Consider the following 14,047-nt stretch of genomic DNA (forward strand, 5'->3'; position numbering starts at 1 on the left):
ATAATTTTAATGGTAGGTTTATTTGAACAGTGAGAGACAGAATAACAACAAAAATATCCAGAAAAACGCATGTCAAAAATGTTATAAATTGATTTGCATTTTAATGAGGGAAATAAGTATTTGACCCCTCTGCAAAACATGACTTTGTACTTGGTGGCAAAACCCTTGTTGGCAATCACAGAGGTCAGACGTTTCTTGTAGTTGGCCACCAGGTTTGCACACATCTCAGGAAGGATTTTGTCCCACTCCTCTTTGCAGATCTTCTCCTAGTCATTAAGGTTTCGAGGATGACGTTTGGCAACTCGAACCTTCAGCTCCCTCCACAGATTTTCTAAGGGATTAAGGTCTGGAGACAGGCTAGGCCACTCCAGGACCTTAATGTGCTTCTTCTTGAGCCACTCCTTTGTTGCCTTGGCCGTGTGTTTTGGGTCATTGTCATGCTGGAATACCCATCCACGACCCATTTTCAATGCCCTGGATGAGGGAAGGAGGTTCTCACCCAAGATTTGACGGTACATGGCCTCGTCCCTTTGATGCGGTGAAGTTGTCCTGTCCCCTTAGCAGAAAAACACCCCCAAAGCATAATATTTCCACCTCCATGTTTGACGGTGGGGATGGTGTTCTTGGGGTCATTCTTGGGGTCCTCCTCCAAACACGGCGAGTTGAGTTGATGCCAAAGAGCTCGATTTTGTTCTCATCTGACCACAACACTTTCACCCAGTTCTCCTCTGAATCATTCAGATGTTCATTGGCAAACTTCAGACGGCCCTGTATATGTGCTATCTTGAGCAGGGGGGCCTTGCGGGCGCTGCAGGATTTCAGTCCTTCACGGCGTAGTGTGTTACCAATTGTTTCTTGGTGACTATGGTCCCAGCTGCCTTGAGATAATTGACAAGATCCTCCCGTGTAGTTCTGGGCTGATTCCTCACCGTTCTCATGATCATTGCAACTCCACGAGGTGAGATCTTGCATGGAGCCCCAGGCCGAGGGAGATTGACAGTTATTTTGTGTTTCTTCCATTTGCGAATAATCGCACCAACTGTTTTCACCTTCTCACCAAGCTGCTTGGCGATGGTAAGCTGCTTGGCGATGGTCTTGTAGCCCATTCCAGCCTTGTGTAGGTCTACAATCTTGTCCCTGACATCCTTGGAGAGCTCTTTGGTCTTGGCCATGGTGGACAGTTTGGAATCTGATTGATTGATTGCTTCTGTGGACAGGTGTCTTTTATACAGGTAACAAGCTGAGATTAGGAGCACTCCCTTTTAAGAGTGTGCTCCTAATCTCAGCTCGTTACCTGTATAAAAGACACCTGGGAGCCAGAAATCTTTCTGATTGAGAGGGGGTCAAATACTTATTTCCTTCATTAACATGCAAATCAATTTATAACATTTTTGACATGCGTTTTTCTGGATTTTTTTGTTGTTATTCTGTCTCTCACTGTTCAAATAAACCTACCATTAAAATTATAGACTGATAATTTCTTCGTCAGTGGGCAAACGTACAAAATCAGCAGGGGATCAAATACATTTTCCCCTCACTGTACATCATGGGCAAGAAACATTGTTTTTCCCATATTGTTTTTAATCAAATCAATTATAGTAGTAGCATGCTATCAAAGTTGACCTCCGGTCCTCCTCTTCCCGCTCTCCTTCTCAAACTGAACAGAACATAGGCTATAGGCTAGTCCGCATGCAAGATAGTGCATGTTTTGGACTAGGCCTAATAGATAAAAACATTAGGAAGAAGCCTTTGACTCTCCTGCTGAACTGCCACCATAGGCCTGCACAGCATTGGTTTGGCAGCACACAAAAACGTTTTTGATCAGCAAGAGCAGAGCAGGCCGGGTCTCAGGGTTGGAATATCCATTGCATTGTGTAATGCAGCCTAGTTTGATTTACACCATCCCAGCAGCTATCTTAGAAATATAACTTTGCTCCGTGCTTCTCTGAGCATGCACTTCGTAGCCTATAGCAGGGATCATCAACTAGATTCAGCCGCAGGACTATTTTTTTCTGGAGCGGATGGTCGGGTGGCCGGAACATAATAACAAATAATTTGTAGACTGCAAATTGACCACAAGAAGCCCAAACGGATATAATGTTTGACTAAAACAGAATCATTTCAAACCTTGCTTACATTTGTATATGATCATGTGTCTCTCTATTATGCTTGGAAATGCTTTGGAACAGATTCCCTCAATTAAAACCACTTGGAGCTGATTTCCTGGTGTTTTTACAGTATTTTATGTCCAACAATTAAAATTCCACACACAAAAAAACTTGGAGGGCCAAATAAAATCACCGGCCGCCAGTTGGGGAACCCTGGCCTATAGGCTATGGGTCTTTTGATTGAGACCACACTAAATAGCCTATAGGTGCACTTAAATAGCACGCCCAGCTGAGAATCAGAGATGAGGGGTGGCATCGGCACACATCAATATATATACAGCCTAATAAGCAACTAATTCTAAAACACTGAAAAATATAGACATTTCATCCAATACAAATTATGACCCTCCCCTGGACTAGATTAAAAATAGATACTAAACCTTCCTCTTGACTGAAATTGACTAAGCATGACCCTCCCCCATTTCCCTCCACGTACCCATTATGTAAATTTCAATCCATCCTTATTGTAAGCTTTCTTACAGTAGGTGTCAGGCAATGCTTGGTCAACAGCTTGCATATGTCACTATGCAAACTAGACTGAAACTACCCTAGTTTCTACTAATGGTAAACAGACTGGAAGTGTATTTTCACGCCACTCGTTGATCTCTATAAACAAATTCAAGTTGATTGCTATTTATTTCTATCCAATTTAAAGCCTGACTGATATGATGTCTTATCCAGTAAGCAGATACATTGTTCTAGGTATCCTTCATCTCATGGATGCAGTGATAAGTCTATGGAGGGCCTTATCATTGCGATTAGTGACGATTCAAATGCAAAGTTTATGGTTCCATCTTTTGGACATTAAAAAATGATCGCAGTGTAACCTTGCTTGACATCCTTGTCAGTGATTTGTCAATGTTCATTTCTTGATGATTCTGGTTGTAATACAGTCAATTTTTTCTATGTGTATGAAAGTAGGAGTATTTCATACCAAAAAAATTAAGAACTACAGTACAATGAATGAAAAAAATATTTTAAAGATTTATTGGAAATATATACTGAACAAAAATATAAATGCAACATGCAAACATTTCAAAGATTTTACAGAGTTACAGTTCATATAACGAAATCAGTAAATTGAAATAAATTCATTAGGCCCTAATCTATGGATTTCACATGACTGGGAATACAGATATGCATCTGTTGGTCACAGATACACTACATTACATTTACATTTTAGTCATTTAGCAGACGCTCTTATCCAGAGCGACCTACATGAGTAATTAGGGTTAAGTGCCTTGCTCAAGGGCACCGACAGATTTTTTTACCTAGTCTGCTCGGGGATTATCATCCAGCAACCTTTCGGTTACTGGCACAACGCTCTTAACCACTAAGCTACCTGCCGCCATGACCAAAAGTATGTGGACACCTGCTTCGTTCCAAGTTCATGGGCATTAATATGTAGTTGGTCCCCCCTTTGCTGCTATAACAGCCTCTACTCTTCTGGGAAGGCTTTCTACTAGATGTTGGAACATTGCTGCGAACACTTGCTTCCATTCAGCCACAAGAGCATTAGTGAGGTCGGGCACTGATGTTGGGTGATTAGGCCTGGCTCGCAGTCACCGTTCCAATTCATCCCAAAGGTGTTCGATGGGGTTGAGGTCAGGGCTCTGTGCAGGCCAGTCAGGTTCTTCCACACTGACCTTGACAAACCATTTCTGTATGGACCTCGCTTTGTGCACGGGGGCATTGTCATGCTGAAACAGGAAAGAGCATTCCCCAAACTGTTGCCACAAAGTTGGAAGCACAGAATCGTCTAGAATGTCATTGTATGCTGTAGCGCTAAGATTTTCCTTCACTGGAACTAAGGGGCCTAGCCCGAACCATGAAAAACAGCCCCAGACCATTATTCCTCCTCCACCAAACTTGACAGTTGGCACTATGCATTGGGGCAGGTAACGTTCACCTTAGAGTTGATCAGGCTGTTGATTGTGGCCTGTGGAATGTTGTCCCACTCCTCCTCAATGGCTGTGTGAAGTTGCTGGATATTGGTGGCAACTGGAACACGCTGTCGTACACGTCAACCCAGAGCATCCCAAACATGCTCAATGGGTGACATGTCTGGTGAGTATGCAGGCCATGGAAGAACTGGGACATTTTCAGCTTCCAGGAATTGTGTACAGATCCTTGCGACATTTCACCTCATGTTCAGCATTGTCATGCTGAAACATGAGGTGATGCCGGTGGATGAATGGCACGACAATGGGCCTCAGGATCTCATCACGGTATCTCTGTGCATTCAGATTGCCATCAATAAAATGCAATTGTGTTCATTGTCCATAGCTTATGCCTGCCCATACCATAACCCCACCACCACCATGGGGCACTCTGTTCACAACGTTGCCATACAGGTGATCTGTGTGAGGCCGGTTGGACGTACTGACAAATTCTCTAAAACGACTTTGGAGGCGGCTTATGGTAGAGAAATTAAAATTCAATTATATGGAAAGGTGGACATTCCTGCAGTTAGCATGCCAATTGCACGCTGCCTCAAAACTTGAGACATCTGTGGCATTGTGTTGTGTGACAAAACTGCACATTTTAGAGTGGACTTTTATTGTCCCCAGCACAAGGTGCACCTGTATAATGATCATGCTGTTTAATCAGTTTCTTGATATGCCACACCTGTCAGGTGGATGATTATCTTGGAAAAGGAGAAATGCTCACGAACAGGGATGTAAACAAATGTGTGCAAAAAATTTGAGAAATAAGCTTTTTGTGCGTATGAACAATTTCTGGGATCTTTTATTTCAGCTCATGAAACATGGGACCAACACTTTACATGTTGCGTTTATATTTTTGTTCTGTGTAATCCATTAGACATTCTGTTTTCCGGAGGGAAAGAAGCACGTTGCTCTATAGCCACAGGCGGGATGAGGAAACCCTGTCAGGTGTTAATGTTTCACTTCAGGGAAGAAACCTCAAAGGAATGCTAGTACATTTCACTTATCTTGACAATCAGAAATGAGCTTTTATACTTTCAATTACATGCATTTGTAAATCATTTTATTTACAATGAATTTGGCCTTAATCTGAACTCAACAAGGCATCTCATTATTTCATTGATAAAATATCACTCAAAATAAAAATATACACGCTAGCATGGATACAAACAGGAAAAAACTGTTAAACTAAAGACAAAAAAAACAATTGGAGAGAATACAATAACAGTGCCACGAGCCCGTCCTCCCCAATTAAGGTGCCACCAACCTCCTGTGGTACACTTCATGATCCATCTGCTTACTCTTCATCGGAATCCTGTAGCAGAGCCTTCTGGGAGCTGGATGTGTTTCTCATCCCGATCTCTATGTCACCTCCTCTTCCTGCACATCGTTGTACACAGCTGTTAGGACCAGATAAGAAGAAGCCATGGATGAAAGCTATCCCATACTGGCAGTGAATTTACCCAAGCTATATTAATGTAATGAGTTAGTTTATTTCATTCGACGTTTACATTTTAGTCATTTAGCATTCATCTTAAGATAGCTAGGTGGGATAACCACATATCTCAGTCATAGTAAGCACATCTTTCCTCAAAGTAGCTATCAGCAAAGTCAGTGCTAGTAGGGATAAAGTAAAGTGCGAGTGTTAACTGACCTATTTGAAGGCGATATAAAAGCGTATCGATAAAGGAAGATGCTCACCACCAGCCTATGCAGTAGTTGATGCCAACGATCAGCAGGGCCACAGCTAGATGCCAGCAGAAGCACATGGTGACGAACATTATGTTATCGTGTTCCTTCAGATCCCACTGTACTCCGTTTAATGGGTACAGCACGAATCCAATCTGAAACAACAAACGCATATTTGCTCAGTTGTTCTCTGCGTGTGCGATTAATGAGATCGACTCATTTGAAAATGAAAACGGTTATTTTGGTGGTGTTAGGCTACTGTATTACCTGAAAGAACCAGGAGCCTTGCAGGATGGTCTGGCTGGTCCTGAGCAGCTCCAGTATGATGTTACCTCGCATGAACACCTCTAACAGCGTGCTGGCCGCCACACCAAACATCGCCACAAACAGCAGGGAGTGGATGTGGGTATCCAGAGGAGGGCGCATGTGTACATGGAAGTAAAACAGAAACCCTGGAGGGAAATGGAACATCCTGGAATATTAACACAATATGCAGATAACATCTAATCGGTGTCTACAGTTCAAAGAGCAAGGAAATACTATTTGTAATAACTATAACAATTACCCTGATGGTAAGAATACCTGCAAATTAAAATAAGCCTCTAGTCTGCTAATGACTAGAGGCGTACAATCAACCTTTGACACTACCTTCAATAAAAAAAGCCAGGGAGAGAGCAAGTCGGTCAAAACCAAGTGGGACTGGAAGCGATGACATACTGAGGACTTTAACAATTCCCCAGATGCCGAAGAAGAGATACATTGTGCTGTGCTGCCAGTTCATCAGCTTCACCCAGGACTGAGTCTCTCTGAGGTACAGGTGGGCATGGGGCCCATCGGGCACAAACTGCTCTGCCATGATGCCTACAGAATGACAGAACAACATCCGGGTCAAACAGTCTCTAGCAGATCATTCAGTGGTTGAGAGATTCCATAGTGTAAAATCCTGAAAGAGAGCGGTCCAAATAAGTGCACCAAGGAAGACACTCACCCACAAAGGCTAAGAAAATGATGAGTGCCCCCTCAATTAAGTCGATTCTGTTGAAGAACAGAGGCAGTTTTTGTCTTCCTTTAGGCTGATGCCTTCTCCAGCAGTGTCGGAGAGGGTACTTCACTGACCAACACAGGCCTAACAGCAGAAAGCAGCTGCCAGGTAGAGCATGTCCCTTGAAGTTGGCCATCCTCCTGTCAACCCTGAAAAATGAGAAATATGAATGATACATTAAATGAGAAATAAATCATAAGCAAGTTGTTTTGTGATAATAGAAAATACTATGGAGAATAATTGTTTGAGCAACTTTACAATTTTCACAAAACTTTAATAAAATGTGCAAAAAGGTGTGTATGAACTAAACAATGCAGATGGAAATTATTTTGAACTAGGCCTATTCAGTCATTAGTAATCCAGAATGAAAGTGTATATATATATATATATATATATATATATATATATATATATATATATATATATATATATATATATATATATATTTTAACTTGAGGTCAATTTAGAACACGTATTGTGTCCTGGCAATGACTCCCATGTATCCAGGAGATAGATACCAATCCTAAAGCCCTTTGTCTTGCAAATCCATTTGTGCATTCCCAAAAGAGAGAGAGATGGTTAGAAAGAACCTAAAGGTGGACAATGAAGAGAGAGAGAGACCAAGGCAAGAAAATTCTGTAGTCTGCACACCGGTTTGTAGTTTCCAGTCATGTCAGATAATTTATATAAAAAGGCACTTGTGTGATCATAGTGAATTTAACCTTTATTAAAAATGGTGTACTGAGTTGACTATGCATGTGCTGTGTATAATAGGTCAATGTTGCTATGTTGTCTGTACTGGGAAAAACGAGTTGGTTGTGCGGGTGATGTCCTTTAAGTCATGCTGGTGGGAGGTCACTTACAGTGAAGTCCGTGTTTTTATTAGTTTATTAGGCATCATAGCTGGCTGAAGTTCCATCCTTTTTATTAGTTTATTAGGCATCACAGCAGGCTGAAGTTCCATCCTTTTTATTAGTTTATTAGGCATCACAGCTGGCTGAAGTTCCATCCTTTTTATTAGTTTATTAGGCATCACAGCAGGCTGAAGTTCCATCCTTTTTATTAGTTTATTAGGCATCACAGCAGGCTGAAGTTCCATCCTTTTTATTAGTTTATTAGGCATCACAGCTGGCTGAAGTTCCATCCTTTTTATTAGTTTATTAGGCATCACAGCTGGCTGAAGTTCCATCCTTTTTATGTGTTGGTTGTTACTGTCATTGTAATGTATTGTATTGTGTATCTCTGGTTGGTTACTGCTTATTGTCGTTTCGACAGAGGGTGTGTGTGTGTGTGTGTGTGTGTGTGTGTGTGTGTGTGTGTGTGTGTGTGTGTGTGTGTGTGTGTGTGTGTGTGTGTGTGTGTGTGTGTGTGTGTGTGTGTGTGTGTGTGTGTGTGTGTGTGTGTGTGTGTGTGTGTGTGTGTGTGTGTGTGTGTGTGTGTGTGTGTGTGTGTGTGTGTGTGTGTGTGTGTGTGTTGACTTTACATAAAAGAGGAGTTGTAAGTGATTTGTCAGACAAGTTTTTCTTGACTGGTCGCCTAGCATTCACTTTCAACATTGTATAAAATATTGCCTTATTTTCTGTTAATTTTTCTGTTCTCACCACAATTAAAAACTAAGAATTGTTGATTTTGAGTTTAATTTGAGTATTTCTCTTTTGTCTGGTCCTATACATTTATTACCGGATTAACACCATAGACTTTGTACCCTTACTCATCAATCATGAAATAACAGTGTTTTTTTTCTCCACTATTTGTAAACAGTATACAAAACAACCACAAAAATCCAAAGAAAGTTTTAAATGTGCATACCTTGTTCGTTGTTACAGAGCAGTTGGATGACCGCTCCTTCTCAAATCAGTTAATCCTGTTAGCTGAGATGAACAGTAACCTACCTGTCCACACACTGTGGACACCTGCTCGTCTACCTGTATTGAAAGCATCATGTGACACCGCCCTTGCTTGCTTTGACTGCGACTTGACTGCGACCAAGGAGCACACGCCCCAGGGTGCTAATTACAAATGGATAACACATGGTATGCTAAATGTAATTATCTATTTATTTAATGAATTTATTTTTTGTTGATCATTGTAGTGCTTCACCTGCAGTGTGTATGCCTACTTCAATAGGCTAATAAAATACCGGTTTCAAATGCGAACAGTTTGATCTAGTAATATACAGTGCCTTCAGAAAGTAGTCACACCCCTAGATTTTTTTCCACATTTTGTTGTGTTACAGCCTGATTTTTAAATGGATTCAATTGAGATTTTTTTGGTCACTGGCCTACACATCATACCCCCTACCCCATTTTCAAAAATTGTACCAATGAATTATGAAAAGTTTAAATGTCTTAAGTCAAGTATTCAACCCCTTTGTTATGGCAAGCCTAAATAAATTAAGGAGTAAACATTTGCTTAACAAGTCACAAAATAAGTAGCATGGACTCGCTCTGTGTGCAATAATAGCAAATATATTTATAACTAACCCAAGATAGTTCATCTGTGTCGTTTACAGTGGGAGCAAATGAAGCATAGTGGGCAGAACAAGCAAGGAGGTGGGCTAAGCCAAGCACGAGGTAGTCAGATCCTATTGGCACGTTGTAACATGTATTTGCATATTTCTGTTAGAGAACGCCTCCTCTGTGAAGTGCGGGTGTGCACAAATTCAATTCGACCTTGCACTCCTTCTAAACAACGCATTTAAAATAAACTTTGCCAAAGTATCAAGTCTATAAAACTTAGTCCACTGTGTGTGTAACATATTCTAGTTTTGGGAACAGAAAAATTTATTGAGATCAGATGTTTCATCGATGAGAAAATGAGCAGAATGTAGGCCCAGTTTCACCTAGTTCCATCCTCTCCCACTACCCGCGACTGGACTTCCTCTTACTACCATATTTGGTGGTGAGAACATTTTCTAAATGGATGCTTCAGCTTTACAGCCCCTGTGACATGTCTGGGTTACCCCTTCTGTCTGTGATAATGGTGTTTAACATGATCTTTAATTATGCACCGATTTGTAAGTCGCTCTGGATAAGAGCGTCTGCTAAATGACTTAAATGTAAAATCTTTGATTGACTACCTAATCTTTGTTCCCCAGAATTATCTGTAAGGTCCCTCAGTCGAGCAGTGAATTTCAAACACAGATTCAACCACAAAGACCAGGGAGGTTTTCCAGTGCCTCCTAAAGAATGGCACCTATTGGTATAAAGCAGACATTGAATATCCCTTTGAGCATGGTGAAGTTATTAAATACACTTTGGATGGTGTATCAATACACCCAGTCACCACAAAGATACATTTACATTTTAGTCATTTAGCAGACGCTCTTATCCAGAGCGACTTACAGTTAGTGAGTGCATACATTTTTTTTGTACTGGTCCCCCGTGGGAATCGAACCCACAACCCTGGCATTGCAAGCGCCATGCTCTACCAACTGAGCTACACGGGACTACAAGATACAGGTGTCCTTCCTAACTCAGTTGCCGGAGAGGAAGGAAACTGCTCAAGGATGTCCCCAATGGTGACTTTAAAACCGTTACAGAGATTAATGGCTCTGATAAGAGAGAACTGAGGATGGATCAACAACATTGAAGTTACTCCACAATACTAACCTAATTGACGGAGTGGTGCATAGTGGTGGCTGCATCATGTTATGGGTATGCTTGTAATCGTTTTTCAGGATAAAAAATAAACGGAATGGAGATAAGCACAGGCAAAATCCTAGAGGAAATCCTGGTTCAGTCTTCTTTCCACCAGACACTGGGAGATAGATTCACCTTTCAGCAGGACAATAACCTAAAACACAAGGCCAAATCTACACTGGAGTTGCTTACCAAGAAGGCAGTGAATGTTCCTGAGTTGCCGAGTTACAGTTTTGACTTAAATCTACTTGAAAATCTATGACAAGACCTGAAAATCGTTTTCTAGCAATGATCAACAACCAATTTGACAGAGCTTGAAGAATTTAGAAAATAATAAATGGGCAAATGTTGCACAATCCAGGTGCAAAGCTCTTATAGACACCCACCCGTAGTATGCGCTCCAGCAGGTATATCTCACTGATCAACTAGCTAGCTGCAACCGAATGGATGTTGTGGTTGGCTAATCAGCCTTGAGCTAGCCTCGAGTCAGGCCCATCTCCCGGCTATCTATCTCTCTGTCAACCGGACGGGATCTCCTAGTGTCGACACGGAGCCCCGCCGATCCATCACGACTGGTCTGCCGACGTAATCGTCTGTGGTTTCAACAGGCTTCCCGTTGCAACGACCACGAAGATCCATCTGCTAGCCCCGGCCCGCTAGCATACGCAATTCAACAGCCGTGCTTCCTGATCGCCTGAACTGCTCTCGGACTCACATTGCTGTTCACTGGACCTTATGATCACTCAGCTGCACAGCTGATGCCTGCTGGACTGTTCCTTTACATGGTACCCTGTCCTGTTTTATCTGTTTAGCCTCAGCCCAAACTTTCATCGCCATTACCAGTTGTCGTCTTAGCTCTCTCGAATAACACCTGTGATTGCTTTATGCCTCTCTCCCATGTCAATATGCCTTGCCTATTGCTGTTCCAGTTAGTTCTTATTATACAATTTCACTGTAGAACCCCAAGTCCCTCTCAAACTGCCTCAAATAGCTCCTTTGTTCCACCCCCCATACACGCGGAGACCGGCTCAATCGGTGCCTCCAGTGATGCTATCTCTTTCATTGTTACCCAACGCTTAGGTTTACCTCCACTGTACTCATATCCTTCCATATCCTTGTCTGTACATAATGCCCTGAATCTTTTCTACAACACCCGGAAATCTGCCCCCTTTATTCTCTGTACCCAACGCACTAGAAGACCAGTTCTTAAAGTCATTAGCCGTATACTTATTCTATTCCTACTCTGTTCCTCTGGTGATGTAGAGGTTAACCAAGGCCCTGTAGCCCCCAGTATCACACCTACTCCCCAGGCGCTATCATTTGTTGACTTCTGTAACCGTAAAAGCCTTGGCTTTTTGCATGTTAACATCAGAAGCCTCCTTCCTAAGTTTGAGTTATTCACTGCATTAGCACACTCCGCCAACCCTGATGTTCTAGCAGTGTCTGAATCCTGGCTTAGGAAGGCCACCAAAAATTCAGAAATGTCCATCCCCAACTACAACATTTTCCGTCTAGATAGAACTGCCAAAGGGGGTGGAGTTGTAATCTACTGTAGAGAGAGCCTGCAGAGCTCTATCATACAATCCAGGTCTGTGCCCAAACAGTTTGAGCTCCTACTTCTAAAAATCCACCTTTCCAGAAATAAGTCTCTCACTGTTGCCGCTTGCTACAGATCCCCCTCAGCCCCCAGCTGTGCCCTGGACACCATATGTGAATTGATTGCCCCCCATCTATCCTCAGAGTTCGTACTGCTTGGTGACCTAAACTGGGATATGCTTAACACCCTGACCATCCTACAATCCAAACTAGATGCCCTCAATCTCATCAAGGAGCCTACCAGGTACAACCCTAAATCCGTAAACATGGGCACCCTCATAGATATCATCCTGACTAACTTACCCTCTAAATACAGCTCCGCTGTTTTCAACCAGGATGTCAGCGATCACTGCCTTATTGCCTGCGTCCGTAACGGGTCCGCGGTCAAACAACCACCCCTCATCAATGTCAAACGCTCCCTAAAACACTTTAGCGAGCAGGCCTTCCTAATTGACATGGCCCAGGTATCCTGGATGGATATCGATCTCATTCCGTCAGTACAGGATGCCTGGTTGTTCTTTAAAAGTGCTTTCCTCTCAATCTTAAATAAGCATGCCCCATTCAAAAAATGCAGAACTAAGAACAGATATAGCCCCTGGTTCTCCTCAGACTTGACTGCCCTTGACCAGCACAAAAACATCCTGTGACGTACTGTATTAGCATCGAATAGCCCCCGCGATATGCAACTTTTCAGGGAAGTTAGGAACCAATATACACAAGCAGTTAGGAAAGCAAAGGCTAGCTTTTTCAAACAGAAATGTGCATCCTGTAGCACTAACTCCAAAAAGTTTTGGGACACTGTAAAGTCCATGGAGAATATTACTAGCCTGTTCAACCTCTCTTTCGTAACGTCTGAGATCCCCAGAGATTGGAAAGCTGCCGCGGTCATCTCCCTCTTCAAAGGGTGTGACACTCTAGATCCAAACTGTTATAGACCTATATCCATCCTGCCCTGCCTTTCGAAAGTTTTTGAAAGCCAAGTTAACAAACAGATCACCCACTGTACCTTCTCCGCTATGCAATCCGGTTTCCGAGCTGGTCATGGGTGCACCTCAGCCACGCTCAAGGTCCTAAACGATATTATAACCGCGATCGATAATAGACAGTACTTTGCAGCCGTCTTCATCGACCTGGCCAAGGCTTTCGACTCTGTCAACCACTGCATTCTTATTGGCAGACTAAATAGCCTTGGTTTCTCAAATGACTGCCTCGCCTGGTTCACCAACTACTTCTCAGATAGAGTTCAATGTGTCAAATCGGAGGGCCTGTTGTCTGTCCTATGGCAGTCTCTATGGGGGTGCCACAGGGTTAAATTCTCGGGCCGACTCTTTTCTCTGTGTATATCAATGATGTCGCTCTTGCTGCTGGTGACTCTCAGATCCACCTCTACGCAGACGACACCATTTTGTATACATCTGGCCCTTCATTGGACACTGTGTTAACAAACCTCCAAACGAGCTTCAATGCCATACAACACTCCTTCCGTAGCCTCCAACTGCTCTTAAACACTAGTAAAACTAAATGCATGCTCTTCAATCAAACGCTGCTGGCACCCGCCCACCCGACTAGAATCACTACTCTCGGCGGGTCTGACCTAGAGTATGTGGACAACTACAAATACCTAGGTGTCTGGTTAGACTGTAAACTCTCCTTCCAGACTCACATTAAGCATCTCCTTTCCAAAGTTAAATCTAGAATCGACTTCCTATTTCCTATTTCCTATTTGCCTCATTCACTCATGCTGCCAAACATGCCCTCGTTAAACTGATTATCCTACCGATCCTTGACTTCGGCGATGTCATTTACAAAATAGCCTCCAACACTCTACTCAGCAAATTGGATGTAGTCTATCACAGTGCCATCCGTATTGTCACCAAAGGCCCATATACTACCCACCACTGTGACCTGTACGCTCTTGTTGGCTGGTCCTCACTACATACTCGTCGCCAAACCCACTGGCTCCAG

The 14,047-nt window shown here is 42.7% G+C and overlaps 1 protein-coding gene across 6 annotated transcripts; it reads right to left on the bottom strand.

The window, feature by feature from the left end:
• Positions 1 to 51: 51 nt before the first annotated feature.
• Positions 52 to 8,764, bottom strand: LOC311100203 (transmembrane protein 45B-like). Of its 6 annotated transcripts, none has more exons than XM_084141012.1 (7): positions 8,655 to 8,764; positions 6,792 to 6,994; positions 6,521 to 6,664; positions 6,071 to 6,255; positions 5,816 to 5,958; positions 5,382 to 5,514; positions 52 to 5,055 (listed from the first exon to the last, which is right to left on the bottom strand). In XM_084141012.1, exons 2-6 carry the CDS (start codon positions 6,979 to 6,981, stop codon positions 5,412 to 5,414), a joined length of 765 nt encoding a protein of 254 aa, XP_083997138.1. In that variant the 5' UTR covers positions 6,982 to 6,994; positions 8,655 to 8,764; the 3' UTR covers positions 52 to 5,055; positions 5,382 to 5,411. The 6 variants fall into 6 exon arrangements, with proteins under 6 accessions (XP_083997138.1, XP_083997136.1, XP_083997140.1 ...); XM_084141010.1 differs by having other exon boundaries at positions 6,452 to 6,664; XM_084141014.1 differs by having other exon boundaries at positions 52 to 5,494.
• Positions 8,765 to 14,047: the final 5,283 nt, after the last annotated feature.

This window comes from Coregonus lavaretus (genome assembly GCF_964263955.1).
Source record: "Coregonus lavaretus genome assembly, chromosome: 24".
Lineage (NCBI taxonomy): Eukaryota > Metazoa > Chordata > Actinopteri > Salmoniformes > Salmonidae > Coregonus > Coregonus lavaretus.

Bases quoted from the DNA above. Each gene is read 5' to 3' on its own strand.
- LOC311100203 (XM_084141009.1), bottom strand. From the start codon at position 7,023: ATGTATCATTCATATTTCTCATTTTTCAGGGTTGACAGGAGGATGGCC. The intron at 5,959-6,070 runs GTAATACAGTAG...TTGTTGTTTCAG, and splicing joins AAGGCTCCTGGTTCTTTCAG to ATTGGATTCGTGCTGTACCC. The intron at 5,515-5,815 runs GTGAGCATCTTC...TGGTCCTAACAG, and splicing joins AACTACTGCATAGGCTGGTG to CTGTGTACAACGATGTGCAG.